This window comes from Alternaria incomplexa (assembly GCF_024043165.1).
Source record: "Alternaria incomplexa strain BMP 0042 chromosome Unknown scaffold_1, whole genome shotgun sequence".
Classification (NCBI taxonomy): domain Eukaryota; kingdom Fungi; phylum Ascomycota; class Dothideomycetes; order Pleosporales; family Pleosporaceae; genus Alternaria; species Alternaria incomplexa.
In genome coordinates this window covers 734,764-754,629 of record NW_026249850.1, presented here as the reverse complement: position 1 = coordinate 754,629, position 19,866 = coordinate 734,764, and the positions used below count along the sequence as shown (strand labels likewise).

Below are 19,866 nucleotides of genomic sequence, written 5' to 3'. Positions count from 1 at the left end.
CATCTTGCATCCAGATCCCACGAAACGGTGAAGTGGTTGATAGAGTCTGGTTACGACGTCAATACCAGCGTAGCCCGCGGTAATACTCTCCTCCTGTAAGTCTGCACGGTAACTGCAACTGCATTAACTAGCTTATTGGGATTAGATTCGTTGTTCAAGAAAACGACGAACCGAGCATTCGACTGCTCCTCAAACTAGGAGCGAACCCCAACCTCGGGCCACCGAAGAAGATAACAGCGCCACAGATGAATATGCGTCCCATATCCAACTGTGGCCACACACTCAATAGCGCAGCCGCAAACTGTAGCCCAGAGATATTCGCTCTTTTGCTCGCTCATGGTGCTGTGCTATCCAACTCTACACCGCTCCACCGTGCAGCGGGTAGTACAAGCGACAACAGAATTCCAATGCTTGAGTACCTTGTCGGAGAGCTAAGCCTCGACATCCACAGTATGGACAGTGGACCACCTATTCCAGACGAATGTTGCGGACGCGAAGGCACACCACTACACTGTGCTCTCCGCCGGAAGCGATACGAGACGGCTAAATGGCTACTGGAGCATGGTGCCAACCCCGACAAAGGCGACTCGTTCGGGACGCCAGCAAGAGCATTGATGAGGCGCCTCCCTGATGACAACGAGCTTGTGGTTCTGCTTCGAGAGCATCGAAAGAACACTAAGTCCATCGCGCACTTCTGAGGAACAAGTTGGACTGCGGGAGCCAGATGTATGTATCGTTGAGTCGATGAAGTTGTACCAAGTAAACTTACTAGTACCCTGCTACGCACATTTGACACGTTTCCTACCCTCCCCATCTTTTCCATTCTCATCATCACAGTCCTCAAACTTCCTCTTAACCCCCCTCAAAACCAAACACCTCACCTCAGGCGCCACACCCCCATCCCCACCCACCACCACCCCCCTACCCCAAGCCCTCTCAAATCTCCACCCCTCTCTAAACACCACCATCCCCTCCCCCTCATTCCCCCTCCCACTCGGCCACCCCTCCTTCTCCCACCTCTCACTCGGCACCTCACACCCCTCCCTCAACCCCTGTACCACCCTCTCCCACCTCGAAACCGTAGCCGCATACACACTCGTACCCCTAGTCTGCATATCCCCAACAATCTCCCTGTACTTCGCCTTATCAGCTACCAACCGCCTCACCCACCCTTTATCCGCTTCCACCGCCCCGAAGAATGCACAACTGGAAGCATAGGGACGTAGAAGGGGACATGTGGCACCGCAAGATCCGCAGGTGGAAAGGGGGCTGCAGGTGATGCAGTAGGCGCCGAGGGTGCGGTATAGGTGGTGCATGTGCGTGCGGGTTATGAGGGAGTGTTTTATGATAGAGAGGGAGTGGTGGAGAGCAGAGATGCGGAGGAGCATTTGGGGTGTTGCACGGGGTTGGCGCTTAGGCTTAGGTAGAAGGGAGGAAGGGAGCATGTCGAGCCATGATGCGTGGGTTCCTGTTGGTAGGGCGACTAGGGCGGGTGGCATGGCTGTGTCTATGGGTGGTGAGCTATTTCCGCTCTGTCTGAAAGAGGAGATTATCAGTCGATAGTGATGTATTAATACTAAGGCCTAAACGGTAGTATGTGTTACGCCTGAGAGTACTACAGTGTAGTGTGAAAGTTTGGACCAGAGGGACAATACATTGTGTCAAGGCTACAATGGCTCACTTCGAGAACATAACAGTCTTATCTAGCTGTCGCGACAGTAACGAAGAAACGTGGGGGGAAGATGTACAGTGTAGCAAACGATTGCGTTGTGGAATCGCGTTTGAGATCGAGCACGTGTTGGTGAACAGCGTGCTGCTAATCTTGAAGTGATGTGTTCGGTTGTGGGCGAGATGGTGATTGTATCTGCTACATGACTGACCTTCGTACTCATCTCCTTCATTCACCTCCTTCATCCTCCTGCAACATCTACAACAACGCGGTAGGAACCTTCTTCTCTCCCAATATCTGATCAAAAGTCGTCGGAACATGGCGTTGCTGTCGCTCCACTTCTTGGTTTCCCATCTTTTCTTCTCGTTCCTCTTCGGCTGCTCGATGGCTTCGCTGGTCTTGGGCAGGTAGTTGCGGTTGAGACGAGTTGACCGGCTCTGAACCAGCCACGGGGCTAAGCGGGATGTCTTCAAAATCAGGCGAGTTGGAGAGCTTGCTGAGGCTAAACGAGAGCTCACTGGGTGTTTCATCGAAGCTAAAGCGGGGTAAGATGGGTAGCGTGCTTCCAATGATCCGGATAGCTGGCACCATAGAAGAAGTCTTCGCGCGGACGTGGGTGCTCTGCGTCGCACTGTTGTGTCTCTCAGTCGTAGACCTTTTCTCTTTCGTACTGTTGCGCTTCACAGCAGCTTTGCGACTCAACCTCACGGGGTTACTACGAGGGCCGAGTACAGAGTCATGGTCCTTAGCGTTGTCGAGTGGTGCATCCATAACGGTGTCTGTAGTTCTTTCGATGCTAAAACCCTCGTATGTTCCCTCTAGCCGTGCAGGAGCACTTCGGTGCTTTTCAGCTTCCGTATGTGAAGACCATTTCTGTTGGACGCCCGCGCTTGACGGTAGACAGGTGATGCGCTGCTCATACCTATTGTCGTTCACGAACCGATCGTACCGCAGTTCAATATTGCGGTCACTATTCCACCTTAGAAAATCTTCGAAAGGCATCACGCTCTTCTGAAGTGGTATTTCTCTTGATGCCATGTCGATATGATGTGGGTATTAGTCGACGGTAGTAGCGGGAATGAATCGGATTGCTCATTACGGTCGCCCAGCTCTTCAAATCGACACATTGTTTGCGTACGAGAGACATCGTGAAGATATGGTGTTTTCCAGAAGTTTGCGCAACATCGCGAACAGTGTGTGACTTTCGAGATTCGTCGCGCATCTTCGAGAGTCGTACAGAGGAGTTATGCGAGGTCCTCAGTGTCCGTGATGGATATTCCGTCAGGTCCAAGGTGAGAGCAAACGGTATCGCGCCTTTCAAGCCTCTTTCTCCTCTCGCATCCTCTTGACCTCCGCTTCTACCCCCTCCACACTCATCGGCACCTTCCCTCCCTCCCACCTCTCCTTCTCACTCCTCACCCACCCCTCCAAGCTCAACAGCCCCACACAAAGGAAACCCAGTACCTCTCTATCCGTATCAAACACCTCCCACCACTCACACTCGGGCATCTTAATCCCCGTCTCCCTCGCCGCAAGATAAATCCCCGCCGTCGCCAACTCATGCGGCTGGTGCGTCAGGTAAAGGCACTGCGGACTCAAGAGCGCGGTATTGAGATGCGCGATTGCGCGTTTCGCGAGTTCAGAGGCGCGCGGGTGGCTGAAGATGTCGAGGGCTTGCATGTATGTTATGCATAGTGTGTAGGGGAGTTGGACGTGCGTGTTGAAGCCGAGGGTACGTAGGATGCGTTGTTCGGTTGTAAACAGCGTTGCGCGACGGCGCTCGTATGTCCCCTCGCTGACGTAGTATCCCTTTGCATCTTCGCCCGTTTTCTGAAGCTGTTCAAGATCGAAGTATGTCACCGGCAGCGAATCGAGATACGCGTACACGTTTACGAGACTACGCGCTGACTTTGGATATGCGGAGAGCTTCGTGGTAAGGTACAACGACGCGGCTGAGACTTGTTCTGCGCCGAATTCCGCGAGACTGCCGCCTTCAGGGCCGAGCCAGAAGCGCATGAAGACTACGATGGCTTGCGCGATTACTTCTTGTGGGAGGCGGAGCAGGATACCGGCGGCTTGTGTGAGGCGCGCGCCGGCGAAGCGGACGGAGTCTTCGAGCGTGGGTTGGATGCCATCGAGTTGCGAGCCGGAGGTTTCGAGTTGGGCGACGGTTGCCAATGGGTTTGCGAGAGGTGAGGGCTGCATTTAGGAAGAGTTGACGCGGTGTGGGAGTGAGCGCGACGGCGTTGTGGTGGTGTGGGAGCTTTTGCGCGGAAAGACGTTGGGGATGATGCTGTGGAGCTGGTGGACTTGCGATGGGTGAGCCTCGGTACACTAACCGTCATCTTTCTTAGTCAACGACCTCAACTCCACACACGGCAGAGACATGTTACAAAGTTCCATTTCGCGATCTTGGACTATTGGAGCTCCTGGAGAAGCACATCTATCCCCGATATATTCGTCGCAGTCTGGCAAACTTCCATCAAGAAACCGTCTCCTTAGCTCAATTGGGAGAGCGCCAGACTGAAGTCATCAGTCACTAAATCTGGAGGTATCGTGTTCGATCCACGAAGGGGACAATCACCGTGCTTGAGCCTGCTCAAGATCTTTCGAACTATTCTTTTTGCCAATCTTTTGCTCTTCCAACGGGCTTCACCGCTCAGTAGACGATCAGGGTACAGGGTTGAAGGGGGGCTGGGAGAGTAGGTCCGTTACCCCTCTCTGCTCACTGCCTCATTTTTTTGTACATATCAAGCGAGAGGACAAGCGAAGGTGACAGCCATTGCGCTGGTGCCACGTACTCTGCATACGCCTCACGATGACGAGGTGGATCTCAGGATCTCCTTTGACTTACTTGCTCGGGGAGGTGGTTACGCTTAAGATGGGGAGTTGAGGGGCGATGGCGTAGGCACTCCAATCGAGGAAGCAGATGGATACTCGCTATGTTTCCTAACCTGCACGTTTGACCCTAGTGTAGGCTGCAGAACTTCTCAGTCACTTCTTGGTGTGAGGCGTAGATGCCTAGGTAGCCTTATGGATGTCTTGGCTTCGCACACATAGTTAGGCTGATATTCAAACACGATGTCTAAATTATCAAACATGTTAGGCAAGTATTTGATAGAAGTGTTTCAAATCACTGCGCTGCAGTGGGCCTGTTATCAATCAACAATACAGCATTTCGAATTGGATTGGTGTAAACACTGTCAAATGATCTGTAGCAATAGGATGACGTGGATAGCAATATCATTACTGTACTCTACGACAAACAATTTTTTGACCTTTCCCCAACTCCCGCTAAACTACATCACATTACATCACCAATAGCAAAACAATCTCAAACACTTTTGAAGTTGAACAAAAAGAGTACAATAGCATTAACACAATAAAAATAACTGATTAAACGAGGGCGTAAAGGGTGGGTATCTTGCCGGCTAAATGCTATCCAAAAACCGCTAATCAACACGACTAATACACACAAAAGAAAAAGAACCCTTCGCGGCTTTTCGCTCGCGAAAGATAAAAAGGAGGGAGAAGGGTAACTCTAAACATTCCCAAAGCTCAAAATGACCAACCCAATAACCGAGAGAAAAAAACAACAATCCGATGTATAAATCCCAAAAACGCAAAGCCCAGAAAATAGATGCTGAGTGAAGAAGAGGAAGCGTGACGACTAGAAGGAGATGTAAAACCCAGATCGAAAGCAAAAAAAAACAACGCCGGTCGTTATGTGTGCAATAGAATGCGATATGATCTAGTCGATACCAATCATGGTACCATCGCACCTCCAGTCATCCACTTCGACATCCCGGGCAGCTGTGTTGGTAGCTTCGGGGTCGATTTGGACATGAGTGAGCCATGTGCCGACACGGTTCTGGCCAACCTTGCGGCCATCGCGAGAGAGACCGGCCATGGTGGAGGAGGTGACGACAGGTGTGGATGCGGGTCGGACGCGAGGGGCGGCAACGGGTGCAGGGGCGGGCGCAGCGCGGCGTGTACTGCTGCTGCTGGTGAAGAACGCGCCACGTGGGGTTGACGTGCGTGGAGTGGATGTGCGGGCTGCGGTGCGCGCGACGGATGCGGGCATGGAGCGGATGGCGTACGAGTCGTTCATGTGGTGGCCACCTGCGTTGCCGACGCCGTACATTTGCACCTCGGGTTCAGTGCGGCGGATGGAGGAGACGGTGGGCGTGGGGTTGAGGTGCAGTGAGTCGCGGAGGTGAGCGGACAGGCGGCGGGATTCGGGTCGGGGGAGGTCGCGTTCGCTGCGGTTGCGTGGGGTGCGGACGCTGGGGCGGCGGGCGAGGGGTGGCGAGGGCTCGTCGGGGATTTCGATGACTTCAACATCGGCGTAGCGGGCTTGTTGCGGGTAGGGGACGCGCATGTCGTTGAGCTGGTCGCCGTCGGGGATGTGTTGGTAGTTGAACCAGGGGCAGCTGCAGGTCTTCCATGGGGCGGCGCAGACCATGCAGAATTGTGCTGTGCAGCGGCTGGGATGTTGTTAGCTAGTGTTGTATGTGAGTGAAGTAATGAACGTACCAGGTCATGTGATTGCAACCTTCCTTCAGCTCGACTACAGCCTTGCAGCTGTAGCATCGTTGCCAGCCCTTCTCCTTGGCCATCTCTACCAGGCGGTTGGTCTCCTCGTCCTTGGGGCATTCGCGCTTCGTGTGGAACTTGCTGTTGCAGAGTACGCAGACCTTGGTGTTGCACGTGCTGCAGCGTGCGTACTTGCGTCCGTATGTCGGGTCCATCTTGATCTTGGAAGGTTTGATCCACTGGCCACACCCTTTCGTGGGGCAGTATAGGCGGTTGGCAGTCGTGTACTCTTGGAACTTCCGGTTCCATTGGACCTTGAACTTGTCATCGAAGAGGCGGTCGGCATACTTCAATGGGATGTGCTCTGAGGTGCAGCATCGTGGTGGCATGTGAGCAGGGTCCTTTACGGAAAGGGTAAATTGGCGCTTGAGGCACGAGTAGCACATGCGATGGCCACATGCGAGCTTGACGGTCTTGGTGATGGGTAGATCATCGTTCATGCACACGAGACAGTCGACCCTAATTGAGGTTAGCTTTGTAGGGGTAACGTGACGGGGATACTAACGTTTTCTCTTCAGCCTTGCGCGAAGGCGTTCGCGAAACTGGAGGCGCCGCCTTGGAGAAGAAGCTTGACAAGATGCCCCCGGTGCTCCGACGGGCAGCATCCTTGACCGACTGCGTCCTGGTGAGTGGCGTTGGGGGAGGCGACTTGACCGTGTTGCTGCGTCGTACTGTCGGCCTGGGCTCTCGTTCTCTGGCAGAAGTATGTGCTTTTGGCTCGCGTGTAGATGAATTCCTGGCCCTCATTAGCTGAGCTACGTGTACAAGTGGAGACGGGACTAACCTGGTCAATGGCGGAACTTCGACCCTGCGGACTGACGCAGATCCAGAACCTGAATGCGGAGTGTAGGCAGTCCTGCTAGAAGAGCCGCCTTCCTCGCTTCGCTTGCGCCCAGATGCTCGTCGCACAGGGACTTCCTCAACGTGACCCATGGACTTGGGGCGGCCAAAGACGAAGTCGTCGTGGTCATCAGGTATCACTGCTCTCTTCGGCTTCCGCGTGCTGTCCCGTCGCACCTCCTTCTCACGGCTGCTCCGTGGCTTTTCCTTGGCCGGTGTGCGTTTGCTGTCTGATACCACGCGATCGCGGTCGCGCCTCTTCTCAGCCTCGTTGCGAGAATAGTAGGACTCTCTGCGCGCTCTAATGTCCTCAATGTCGACCTCGGCCTGCCTTCTTGCCTCCTCTGCCCGTCGGCGCTCTCTCCTTTCGCGTGTGGAAGCTGTGGGTTCGTCGTCGTGGTCGCGAGATTTGTGGCGGCGCCGGTGCCTCCGCTCTCGTTCGTCGAGATATTCGCCGTCGTCACGGTGTCGTGTGGCCCGGTCATCGCGTCCTCTCGCCATGCCCAGCCAGGGCATGCGGGCGGTATTTTATCTGCCTTCTGCCAGCCGCGCAGGTCACAGGCTCATTCACGCTCTCGCAAAACTTCAGGACGCTGTGCAGGCGACGCACAAAAGCGAACGGGTGTGTGGAGAGTTGCGGTGGGCGTGACGAGCGAACAGCAAGCACCTGCAGGCAGCCCAAGCCGGATCAGACCAAAGTCGGCCAGTCGCACGGGGCAAGCCGCCAGCGGTGTGCGCGCACTGGGTGCCTGTTGATCGAAAGCGTCGGCAGGGCTCTCGCTAAGGCTTTTAGTCGGCCCAGGGGCCGTCGTCAGGCGTCGATGCCAGCTGTCTCACACGCGCAGATGATGTCGTTTTTCCGCAGCAAACCTGCCATCGGAACCAGCGGGTGCACTGCTATCATGCAGCGTTGCGCTGCCGCAAAAGTATGTTCGTAGTGGACCAACTTCTGGCGTCGCACTGCTTTTTGGGGCAACGTTCGGGCTGCGGTTGAGTCTTAGTGAGATGATCCCGCCACAGGGGTTCGAAGATTTATTGCAGAATCTAATCGCGGACATGCAACGGCGCCCAGCGTCCTCAGTCCTTCTCGAGTATAATTTGGGTCGAAATTTCCCATCTGTGCCCGCCGCTCCCGTATCCGCCGCCCAAGCGGTTCCGCACCATACTGCCAATGCGATCGCGCAGGCGCCCAATTTCTTCCAAATTCCGCACTCGTAGTTTGAGGTTCGCCTGGCAGAGGCCGTAGTGTACCTGCCAGAACTTTGCCTCTTCGACCGCCCTGATGGCTGGGTCCGTCTCGAGGTCGTACATAATGTCCGAAACGCCGGGCCCCGAGTAGGACATGAGCAGCATCTTCCCCAGCGTCCATCCCTGAATCCACCCCAGCGCTACCATGGAGAACGCTACTGAAAATGAAAGGGTCCGATCAAGCCACACATACATCTGGATGCTCAGCAGTGGCAGCAGAAGGAGCAGTGTCGAGCACGATAATGTCAGAAAATGCGAAGGGTTGCTCAGCACGGAGGGTAGGTTAGCGATGGCGCTCAGCCTCATGACCTTGCCGATGCGCGCATGGTTCTTCAGCAGGATTGCCGAGACGAGTGTCGAGACAATGCCACACAAGGCAGCAAGATCAATGCTGCCAGGCGATACTCGTTCATGCGTGTCTGCATGATGCGCCTCGTGTCCTCCACTGTTCTCGAGCGCGTGCGTCAAGCCATGCGATATGAGGTCCAGTCCCATGAACAGTAGTCCGACAGACATGCCTAGTCCTGCAATAACCTCCAGACGCTCAAAGCCAAACGGGTGTCGTATGCTTGATCGCTTCCATACCTCGAAGTTGGATCCAACGTCAACGGCCACACAGAGAAATGCGCCGAGCGCATCGTAGAAGATCAGTCGCGACAACACTGTGAGAGCCAGGGATTCGTGCGCGCCCCACTGTACGAGACCAGCGACTACCAGATGGCAGAAACACCATGCCAGCCTCAGCTTCTGATCCTTGGACATGGACGAGCGATACTCTTTGAAGGTCGGGATCGGGAGCGAGGCGGGAAGCTGGAGCGGGGCGCGCGGTGCGGGTTCTAGGAAGATCTGATGCGATACACTACTGTGCTTGTACTTGTGTCCTCGTCGTCGGCCGATATCCTGCGAAAGTTAGTACAAGCGCGTCGGGTTATATAGAAGAACGCACATTGGCCTTTGTTTGAGGTCGACCAGGCTGGTAGGCGATAGACTGGAAGTTGAAGGGATTGGGGTTCTCGGACCCGCTCATAGAGGGCGCGTCGAGATCCATGGTTCCGCTGGCAGCACTCGCTGGTGTCTGTGGAAAGGTCGCGCTCGCGGGTGTATACAGAGTCGCCGGGGACGCCCTCTGCGAAACTGAGTCACTGGGTCCGAGAGTCGCATACTGCTTCGAGGGAAACGTAGCCGACATGGGCGACAGCAGCGCATTGTTGTTAGGCCCCATATCGCCCATAGCCAGATCGCTTCGGAATCCTAGTCCTACGGGCTGGGGCGCGTTCTCGTCAGGAGGCGGCGTTGGGGTCCGTGGTGGAGCTGGCAGCGGCATTTTCGAGGCCATGACGGTGGTAAATGAGTGACGGTAATGAGTGACGGTTAGCGAAAGCGCAATCCAGGCTTAACGAGATAACCAGCGCAGTTGAACCCCGGACGGGAGGTGGAGGGGAAATTGAGGGAGGCCTTCTGTATGCGGCGGCCCATACTCGGTGAATCGACCAATCCGGCCCCGACTAGCCCGCATGCAAGGGAACGCTGCGCTTGGTACCCTAGAGCGCAACATGACGCTGACGTTGACGGTCTGGCTCCGAAACATGACACTTGATTCACCACCTCGGTCCTCCATGGCTGTTGACGCACGTGGGAACCATGCCAGACGGAAACGGTGCGCGCAATGAGGGGCGTGCTGAGGGAGCGGATGTGAAGCACGAGGCGGACGGCGCGTCTAGCCATAGACGCAGCAAGTCGGGAGGCATACTGGGCGCCTTCCTCAGGTCATCCATGGATGCCATGGGGAAGGCGCCATCGACACAACTAGGCAACGACGAGGAGCACGATCAGGATGCGGAAGGTGCGAAGAGGGCGTCCTCCATCGCGACTGCCCTGCGCCAGAGCCAAGGGAGGCAGCGAAAGGGATCCCTTAGGAAAGCCGCCATGGCCAAGATGCGTGAACGGAGCAGCTCTCTGCGCAAGGCCAAAACACCCACAATCACCACCACCACGAGCTTAGACCCCTCGGACGAAGGCTCGGCTCCAGGCCGCTTCAGCTACGAGAACGCTCCCCTCAACTCTTCGTCCGACAGTGGATGGCTACCCGCTGCCCGTCTGTCCCCGTCGTCACCCGCGCTTATTTACACCCCACCCGATGGCCCTGAACGGCCTGCTCCTTCACTACTTGCATCACCCATGACGAGCCCGGTCGCGCCTTACGCTTCGACTACCGACGAAGACGACACCATGTCCTTCTACCGCCCCTCTCCCGCCGGCAATGACTTCTCCTTCAGTGGTGCCAACCAGGGCTCTGCGACATCTCTTGCACACCGCCGTTCAACTCGGAGCAACCGACGCACTTCCATCTCGGCAGTCCTGACACCTGCCGAGGCTGACCCCGATGACGAGTGGGATTACAGCGAGACGGAGTGGTGGGGCTGGGTCGTGCTCATAGCAACGTGGATTGTTTTCGTCGTCGGCATGGGCTCTTGCCTCGGAATCTGGAGCTGGGCTTGGGACGTGGGCGAGACACCGTATGCTCCACCCGATTTGGAAGACGACGCAACCCTGCCCATCACGGGCTACTATCCCGCATTGATCGTTTGCACGGCAGTCACGAGCTGGGTGTGGGTTGTCGTGGCCTGGGTTGGCATGAAGTATTTCCGCCACGCCAAAGTAGGCGTCGACGGCTAGTAGCCTCCAGAAGCAACGCACCAAAATAATCACCCACCACCGATCGCATGAACGTACCAAGGTCCTGGGAACGCCTTCTCTATTCTAGTGCTTTCGCTTAAGCGTTCCGCCATGCGCAATATCTTCTTGGGCTGAAACACTAAGCTATAATACCTCTGTTAAGACACATCATAGCCTCGCTATACCGCACTCTACGGTAATACAATTACTTCTTCTGCTATTGTTTCTTCGATACTCGCCCTAATAACTGCAGCTACCATCTCAAATATTGGAACGGCTGACAGAACAGCTGACAGTTTTGGCAGAATAAAAGCTGACGATGCCGCATCTTTCCCGCATTGCTTGTCGTGATTCAGCGGCTTGGACCACAATCTCCGCGCCCGGCTCCTCCTCTCCACCACAATCCTGCGACCCCGTCACTCGGTAACCAGGGCCGTACTGAACATGGTGCGAACACCTCGACGACACGGTATCACCCTGCAACCTCCGATCCTGCAGGACCTGCAGCGCGGGAGCCAGGGTCGCACATGTTGGTGCAATTTTGACAGTAGTGTAAGATGAAGGCAATTTCCCTGTCCAGGCGACTTCATAAACAAAATGGTCGCCAACATGTGGCTGATAGGAGCAGATTGTATTATGCAATTGGTCTGTGATGGCCGCACCACAACGTCGTCGGGGAGGTTCCATGCTGGAGGAGCTACTACCAAGTTTACTCATCCTCAAGGGCCTGGAGTCTGGGGATATCTCGAAGAAAGACGCCGAGCTCAGTCGCGCGCTTCACGGGGTACAGCATGAACGGCGGCCGAGAACGATACCGCCCCGGAGGCCTCGTCGCGTTTCCAACGCAGTGGTGACGCAACGCATCACCAACGGCAGGCCCTTTCGCTTCTTCGAACTACCGCAGGAGATTCGGGATGAAGTCTACTCACACCTCGTCGTGCGCAGGACATCGCGCTCTCTACCCATCCTCGACGCAACGACCATACTCAATGACCGGAAGAAACGCCTGGCCGCACTCAAGTCACGAGAACGACTGAACCAACGACGGCTCTCAACAGGAAAACGCCCAGTATGTCCCAGAACAGCCGAAACAGAGCCACTCCTCCACCTGGAACTCCTCCGCGCGTCTCAAAGATTGGCCGGCGAGGCAACAGACTGCATGTACACCAACAACTGGTTTGCCATTTCTCTCAACAAACTCCCAGTCCCGACCTACGACATCCCACACGGCTGGGACCTCTCACGCGTCAAACGACTACAAGTTGAACTCCAGCTCAAAGATGCTATAAGAATGAACCGCTACGTCGACTGGGCATCTTTCTTCTCCGCATTGCCATCTTTACAGTTCCTGCGCATCGTTCCAACCCTTCACCCACGGTACTACGAATGGTCGCATCCAGAATTTCATGAGTGGTCCACAACACCATTCGTCCACAAGGCCTTCTTCAGGGAACTACTAGCCGCCATACCAGCCTATGTAGATCTGAAGATCGGGCTTGCAATGGATGACACGGGCGATGACGTTCAGATGCAGGGCGAAGTCTTTCTGCATCGAAAGTATCTGTGGGACATGTATGCGGAGTTGGGGAGTAGGACTGATGGCGCGGGGAGGCGGATCGAAGTGGAGAGGATTGTATCATAGCATTATGACGGAGCGATTGTGCATTTACGAAAAGCGATTGTATATTATGGGTCTTTATCTATCGTTGTTTGGGAGCCTTGGTTTTGCTTTTTTGGTACCGTTCAAGCGCATGCATTGGTCAAATTTGTCTTTTGGGTACGTCATTGCATAGTTGTTAAAGTTTGTGCTTTTGGTGCGAACGAGAAGCTGGACACATACGTCGTGATCTTCCAATTTTATTGTAGATCAAAGGCATACGAGCGCTTCCTCATATCGAAGTCGGTCGGAGCTTTTGGAACCGAACTCCAACCATGAAGGAGGCGAGGTCAATTTTGAGGAAGAGAAGAAGAGTACATTGAAAAGATGCACCGTAGCAGAGTGCGTGACGAAGATTTTATATGTGCACGACGACCGATGCGCTAGCGTTCTACATGGAAAGTCACTCCTATGATTTGGAGATGGGTCGTGGAGAAAACTCGACTCTTCCACTCCATGCATACATCATTCGATCCTTTTTGGTGTCTCTCATTACGGAATAGCTCATCGCTTTTGAAGTATTCGTACCGAGATGTGGGTTTCGAAACGAGGCGCGGAACAGACATGCCGCAATCGTGTGTATGTTTCGGAGAGCTGGAGCCGCAGTCATGCGAATTTCCAACCGAATTTTTGGTAAAGAGAAGGAAGGGTTGTGGTATTAAGAAGACAGAGTGCTGAAAGGCGAGAGGTATTTATACACCTCGACCCAGGACATTGAGCTCTCTATCCCATCACTTGGATGACGCTGCACGACAGACACATGATTTATGAGAGGTCATCTTTTGAACTTTTCCCTAGAATCCTGCCCATCATGACTTCGTTTGTCCATTTTCGGTGTGGTTAGCCTTGATGTACGCAAATTGAAAATTCTCCTGCTCCCCGCGATCATATCCATGGCCATCGTGATTTTTGTTTTGGTAGGAGTCAGGGCAGGCTAGCAATGCGCTTGTTGACATGTAGCTTTTGGACAGCGGACTCAACACATGTTGACGCGCATGACCCTTTTTTGGAGAATACGAAGGAAGTATGGCAAAGAAGAAGCGGAGGTGAGCTATGTTTTGGAGGCTTTATAGCGCTTGAGTCCGTCGTGCGCATGGTGGCTTGGACCCCGGAAGTTAACAATGGCTTGCAGATCCTGCGAAGTATCAGCCAAAAAACGACTTTCTATAATACACATTCATCTCTTTCCCTCCTCCTAACCTCAAACTTCATCATCGGATCTACAACCTGGTAAACCCCCATCTCCAATGGCTTCGAGACATAACCCTCCTTCACTCTGATATCATACTTATCCAGCGCATGCGCCATTGCCATCTTCAATTCGTTCCCTGCAAAAAACCTCCCCGGGCAGATATGTCTTCCACCTCCAAAAACACTGTAATCGGGTCCTGATTGCACAAATTGGCTAAACTTGTCGCCGGCTTCGCGCTTTCGGAGGAAGCGGTCTGCAACGAAAGAGTCGGGGTTGGAGTAGTGCGCGGGAGAGAAGAGCGAGGTGGAGTCGACCATTATGTGTGTGCCTCGCGGGAGTGTATGTCCGGTTGGGAGTTTGACGTCTTTCAAAGCGACGCGCTCCAGGGCGACTATTCGACATATTAGCTCTTCTTTGCTATGCATATCATTCAGAGAGTGTACGAATGTATGTATAAAAGGAGGGTAATACATACCTGCGGCCGCACTCCTTCTCTGACTCTCTTTCAAGACACTGTCCATCAACACCATTCCATTTGTCGCAGCGACCGAGATACCGTGCTTAGCAATCTGCTGCTGTGACTCTTCGCGCAACGGCGCGATAACGTCCGGATGCGATGCCACATCGATCAGAACCTGTCTGAACAGCTCACTCGTAGTGAACATGGCCGCCATAGCAAGTGACAGCTGCAAGTCGCCCGCCTCCGCTTCTTTACCTCCTGGAGCAGCCTGCGTCCACGCAAGTGCATCGTTCCAAACGGGTATATCTTTGCCTTTTGCTTTCGCTTCTTCGACTCGGCGTTTCCGATCCGCTAGGACGTCTTTCATGATTTGCCTCGCGCGGGCGATGTGTCTCCGGCATGCCGATGCATTGGATGAGAAGAATCGCTGGATAATGCGTCGCAACCATGCTGGATACACATGCAACTCGCCTACCGCAGAGAAATATGCCATGACGTATTCTTGCACGAGCTTCAACCACTCCTCGTCCTCACACTTCTCCGGTCCAACAAACACTGACGAAGCAGCGCACGCGATTATGACCGTTGTGTCGGCATGCCAGTTCAGCATCCGCCACTCCCTATCTTCACCCCAGTGCACACGCAATGCACTATCCAAATTTTCGCTCAGAACAGGCATAATACTATCGTTCTGTCCTAGTTTCGTTTTGATGATGTCTAGCAACATATCTCCAGACGCGTGCAACACATCCTGAGCTTCGAAACCGGGATATCCTGCGTAGAAGTCTTGACGCACTAACTCCCTGTGATCCAAATCTCGGTTCGATTTGACGAAATTGGATAGCGAAGCTGGGAGGATAGTTTTGTAGGCATTAGGGAGGGCGAGCGCGAAGGGAGTGGTGGGATGGGCGGCGAGGCCGGTGGTTATCAGGGCGGAGGCATTGGTGGCGTAATCTTGGTTGGCTTTTCGGCCGAGGAAGTCGTTTGCGTGTGTGTTTAGCACAGGGAAGGGTGGGCGGCGCCGGCGATTCTGTATGTAGATGTAGACGCCGCTGAGGAGCGCCAATAGGGTCCAGATGCGGATGTCGTGGAGGATGTCTACTATCATCTTTTGGAAGCCGCGAGTGTTGACAAAGTCGAACTTGGAATCGACTATATACTTGTTGGATCCTTTCGATCTCGGACGTTCAGTTTTATACCTGGATATAACCAGATCTTCGCCGATTAGCGCGAAATGACTCATTGTGTATCATCCTGAGTGTGTAAATAGTCACGCACATACAGGGGCGACTGAGGTCTGGTATCTATCAATACCAGTCAATGAAGTAGTTCAGAGTGACCCGCCGCTCCCGCAAAGTATCAGCCAAGAATGATTCTCACGGGCTCCGTGCAATTTGCCTCCCAGACGACTTTTGGTACACGTCCAGCTGCCTTCCGATACACGATCTCGCCCTTGCGTTCAACCCAAAGAACATTGTAGAAGTGGTATTCCCAGCCAGATGTGCTTTGCACCCCGTATTTCTTCACTTCGCTCATCAGTTCTAGGGATCGTTCAGCGCTGCATTCCTTGAGTTGTGCGTGTCGAGGCTGCATCAATATTTTCAGACTGTATCCCACTTACCCAAATATTCAGAAGAGCATTTCATGTCGATCTTTGATATCATCTCCTGTTTGAACAAAGGCCCGCTATCACCTCCAATGTTCCGGAGGTGTTCCGACCGTATAGTCCCGGTGGACAAAGCGATCAGCTCAAGCGCGTCGCCGGGCTCAGCCCTATCACGGTTCATATGGCGCAGTACGCCTGCTTGGTTCCCTCTTTTGTCTTCAAGGCATATGAGATGACACATGTCAGAGTCTGCTGGCTCACCAGCAAATTGACGAAGTTCGAATACCGATGGACCCATCCAGCAAGGACCAATACCAGCAGGGCTCCTTTTTTTGAGGACAGCTTTGAGACGGAGTGAAGCCGTACTTGTTTTGCATGAGAGGAATGGCCAGTCTCTTCGAAGTTGCAACGCAGAACGTGAAGCTTGGTAAGAAGATACGGACAAATGGTGCGAGCTCGGGGCCGTGTTTGTATCTACGGATCCGGCACTTTTGCCTTCTCTCCATGATTCGTATTTGCTTTGATGAAACGATCGTTGTGTGCCAGTGAACATAGCACTTTTATCGAGAGCAGCTTCTGGGCGCATGATGAGAGAATCAAATTCGTCAACGCGCCACGTGTGCTGCATATCTTCGGACAAAGCATACCACTGCACAAGTCTGTGTGTTTGCCAAGTTGATGGAGTAGGTTTGGTCGTATGCTCCCCGGAAGAGTCTTCCTTCAAGTAGTCAAACCTCGAACGGAGGTTGTGAGGATCTACTGGGCATTGCCAACCGCACCATGACCATGATGGTAGACCTCTTCTTGGTGCGATACTACCTCCATCCCTGGCCACTCTACGACTCGCTATACTGTAGGGCTGCCATAATAGTCCGAGATCTAGGAATGTACAGGGAAGGCCATTGATGAAACCAGAAGTGAAGGTACGCTTCAGTGTACTTAACACTCCAGATATCGCCGGTAGCGCGTCTTGCGGGTAAGTCAGGTCGCGACTGTTATACAAGCTAATCATCTCGATGTACATGTTGAGATCTGGCTGAGACATGGTAGACATTCGCCGAGCGGTCTCATAGTACGGTCTGGTCAATGTAGTATCCGGAGCAGATTCTGGGGTGAGGTAGTCCCTATTCCAGACGCATCTCTGGCAATCCCAGAATACCTCTCCGTCAAGGAAGATAATTACTCTCTTGGAGAGCATTTGTTCTTGGAAGGTCCATCCACGAGAGGCCCACTTGGTCTTGAAAAGCTTCTCATAAAGTTGGGTAGTAGATTCGAGGCTACGACATCTTGTGGATTTGCGGGTATTTAGGCGTCCCGCAGTGGAAGCAGCAATTATAGTTAGGTATGCGCCAGCGTATACCTCACCCATATTGTCGACCTGATCGCGTGTTTTGTCACTGTCCTGCACAATACATAGGCAATCAACCCAAAGGTATCTTTCCCCGTACTTCTGCACAAGAATAATCGCGTCTTTCACTGCATAGGGAAGACGTGCGAGTGCATCCCCTTGTAGATAGCCCCGCTCTTGAAATTGGGTCAGACTTTTCTGTGTTAGCATTAGTCTCTCCGCTGTGGATACATCGGTACTCGTATCTGGGGCGACCCACACATAGCTCAGAGCTATGTATCTTGATGCGGTACGACCGGGTACTAGACAGCCTTCCGCTGTGTCAATGACCCAATCCGGGATCTGGTGAGGCAGTCGGTGCTCGATCGGTGATGATGCGCAGTCCTTGCCATGGTCTTGGTTGCATGAGTTTTGCCAGTACGCGAGATATCGAGCATCGACCTCGAGACCGCTGTGATCCGTAGAGCGCTCCAGAAGCCTTCCATCACCGAGTAGTATGTCCACAATATGGAGATTCTCGCGCTCGACTGCCCACATGAGCGGCGTGATACCGCAATCATCTTTCGAATTCACGTTCACATCATTGGTGCCTAGTAACGCCTTCACGCTTGATTCGCTTCCGACTCGTACTGCATGGGACAGTGGAGATCGACCGGTCGACTTTTCCTTTGCCTCTACATCCACTTGCCCCGTTTCAAGTAGCAGTGAAACAAGTTCTTTGCATCCACCTCCAATAGCCCACCAAAGGGCTGTGTAGCCTTGCTCATCCTGAGAGGCAGGGTTTACCTTCCCAGTTTGCAGCAAACCCAGCGGTATCGTGAGATCTCGAGTCTTCGTTCGTGCAGCCCATAACAGCGGGGTACGGCCACTTGTATCTCTCGACTCTGGATCAACTTTTCCGTTGTCAAGCAACGTTCTCACGATCGTGTTGTACCCCTTGCCTGCAGCGTACGACAGAGGCGTTCGACCGTTGTCATCTCGAGAGTCGGGATCTACCCTGTTGCTTGAGAGAAGCTTTTCAACGATCGTGTTGGCTCCCATTTCCGCAGCGTACGACAGAGGCGTTCGACCTTTATTATCTTGAGAATCTGGATCTACTCTGTCGGTCTCGAGAAGCATCTTTACAATTGCTTCGGCCCGATAGTCCACTCCATGCACAGCATACGACAAAGGCGTGCGTCCTTTCGCATCACGCGAATCTGGATCCACCTTGCGGCTATCCAGGAAAGTCTTTACGACCGTTGCGGATGCATTGCTTGTGGCGAATGATAGCAAGGTTCGGCCTGGTTCCTTTTCATCTCGTTCGTCCGGTCTCAGATGGTCGCTTTCAAGCAGTTCCCGCAACACAGTGTTGTCGTCACACCGACCATGTGCTATACTCTTCAATTGTTGCTGGGCATCTCTTTTGCTGTTCACAATCCCCATCTTCACTATTGATCGCTCTTCTCTTGCATGTCTTTCGCACGGCAGTCGCGCGACCGTCCAGTGATCTCAATCCAGTCTTCTCCGTGTCGTGCGGCTTATCGTGGATTTGGTGGTGGTAATCTTCAACTCCGGTCACGGGCGTCGGCGGTGAATAGGGAACAAGGCTGGTGATAGCACCAGACAAGCTTGGCAGAATCGGAGCGGGCCCGCTTAACTCTTGTGTTCCTGTTGCAAGCTGTCAGCGGAAAGTGCTTACATGCGTTGACACAGCCGGCATATTGTTATTGGCTTACTCATAAAAGTGCCAAGCTATGCGCATCGCACGCGCCTCGGGCCTTGCGCCTGCCGTCAGTATGGGTTACCTAGTCTTTGACTTCGCGCGACCGTTCGCGCCTGGCACCAGCATCCTACGACTTCCACTGAGTGCCACCTGCCCTTGCTCCAGCTGGAAAAGACCGTGCCTGGAAGCGAAGAATCATTTGACTTGCAGACGCTGTTAGGTAGAGTAGAAGAATTGTCGCGATCCTGAGCTCGGGGGCTGAGTATCAGCCCCGGCGCTAGATGGTAGCGGCAGCCCTGGAGCTAACCTCGGGATACTTCCCGACGCGTCCGATAGGTGAACGCCGATCAGGTGGACCTGAACGTCGAGGGAAGCAGGAGTACTGCTGAACAACCAGACAAGATATATCATGGCAATTCTGTGATAGAACGCTGATAGAACCCACTGACCACGCAGTGAAGTAAGCTGACGCTAAGCTCCCAGTAGTAATGTCTCAACGGTCAGATCTGTGTCCTGCCCACGCGTCTGAACAACTACAACACACCTTCGGACTTGTCAACATGCGCATACACGTGTTTGATGTTGCTGCGAGCAAGCACGCGAGCTTCTTTGCACCGCGTAGGCGCCTGTCGACATTGCCCAACATCCCGTCGTATCTGCATCCCTCAGCTGTACGCATATCGTCGCGCCGGCCCTCGATACATGCAATCGCGTTGCGAACTGAGCGACCGGCAACTACCACAACCAGCATTCCTTCTCGCCAATACCACCCCAATTTTCCTCCAAGCGTCACCTCTAGTCCATCGCCACCAACATCTTCGTTCGCCGACCTAAGAGTAACATTTCAAGTATTTCACTGACAGCATTGC

At 53.7% G+C, this 19,866-nt stretch overlaps 7 protein-coding genes and 1 non-coding gene across 8 annotated transcripts; 3 read left to right on the top strand and 5 right to left on the bottom strand.

Moving 5' to 3' along the window:
• Nucleotides 1–1,927: 1,927 nt before the first annotated feature.
• J4E90_000260 (uncharacterized protein) lies at nt 1,928–2,816 on the bottom strand (the record flags this gene model as incomplete). Its single annotated transcript, XM_051429856.1, has 2 exons — nt 1,928–2,680; nt 2,808–2,816. 2 exons carry the CDS (start codon nt 2,814–2,816, stop codon nt 1,928–1,930), a joined length of 762 nt encoding a protein of 253 aa, XP_051295343.1.
• Nucleotides 2,817–2,986: 170 nt separating this feature from the next.
• On the bottom strand, nt 2,987–3,874 carry J4E90_000259 (uncharacterized protein; the record flags this gene model as incomplete). The annotated part of the gene is made up of 1 exon (XM_051429855.1): nt 2,987–3,874. The coding sequence occupies one exon, from the start codon at nt 3,872–3,874 to the stop codon at nt 2,987–2,989; it is 888 nt and encodes a 295-aa protein (XP_051295342.1).
• A 287-nt stretch (nt 3,875–4,161) lies between these two features.
• J4E90_000258 lies at nt 4,162–4,248 on the top strand. The gene has a single exon. It is a non-coding gene; the product is annotated as a tRNA-Phe (tRNA).
• A 1,172-nt stretch (nt 4,249–5,420) lies between these two features.
• J4E90_000257 (uncharacterized protein) lies at nt 5,421–7,621 on the bottom strand (the record flags this gene model as incomplete). Its single annotated transcript, XM_051429854.1, has 5 exons — nt 5,421–6,156; nt 6,206–6,346; nt 6,398–6,724; nt 6,771–7,001; nt 7,050–7,621. The coding sequence occupies 5 exons, from the start codon at nt 7,619–7,621 to the stop codon at nt 5,421–5,423; spliced, it is 2,007 nt and encodes a 668-aa protein (XP_051295341.1).
• A 561-nt stretch (nt 7,622–8,182) lies between these two features.
• J4E90_000256 (uncharacterized protein) lies at nt 8,183–9,677 on the bottom strand (the record flags this gene model as incomplete). Its single annotated transcript, XM_051429853.1, has 2 exons — nt 8,183–9,253; nt 9,300–9,677. The coding sequence occupies 2 exons, from the start codon at nt 9,675–9,677 to the stop codon at nt 8,183–8,185; spliced, it is 1,449 nt and encodes a 482-aa protein (XP_051295340.1).
• Nucleotides 9,678–9,994: 317 nt separating this feature from the next.
• On the top strand, nt 9,995–11,029 carry J4E90_000255 (uncharacterized protein; the record flags this gene model as incomplete). Its single annotated transcript, XM_051429852.1, has 1 exon — nt 9,995–11,029. One exon carries the CDS (start codon nt 9,995–9,997, stop codon nt 11,027–11,029), a length of 1,035 nt encoding a protein of 344 aa, XP_051295339.1.
• A 652-nt stretch (nt 11,030–11,681) lies between these two features.
• On the top strand, nt 11,682–12,671 carry J4E90_000254 (uncharacterized protein; the record flags this gene model as incomplete). Its single annotated transcript, XM_051429851.1, has 1 exon — nt 11,682–12,671. One exon carries the CDS (start codon nt 11,682–11,684, stop codon nt 12,669–12,671), a length of 990 nt encoding a protein of 329 aa, XP_051295338.1.
• Nucleotides 12,672–13,850: 1,179 nt separating this feature from the next.
• On the bottom strand, nt 13,851–15,581 carry J4E90_000253 (uncharacterized protein; the record flags this gene model as incomplete). The annotated part of the gene is made up of 3 exons (XM_051429850.1): nt 13,851–14,269; nt 14,354–15,490; nt 15,578–15,581. The coding sequence occupies 3 exons, from the start codon at nt 15,579–15,581 to the stop codon at nt 13,851–13,853; spliced, it is 1,560 nt and encodes a 519-aa protein (XP_051295337.1).
• Between the last annotated feature and the right edge of the window lie 4,285 nt (nt 15,582–19,866).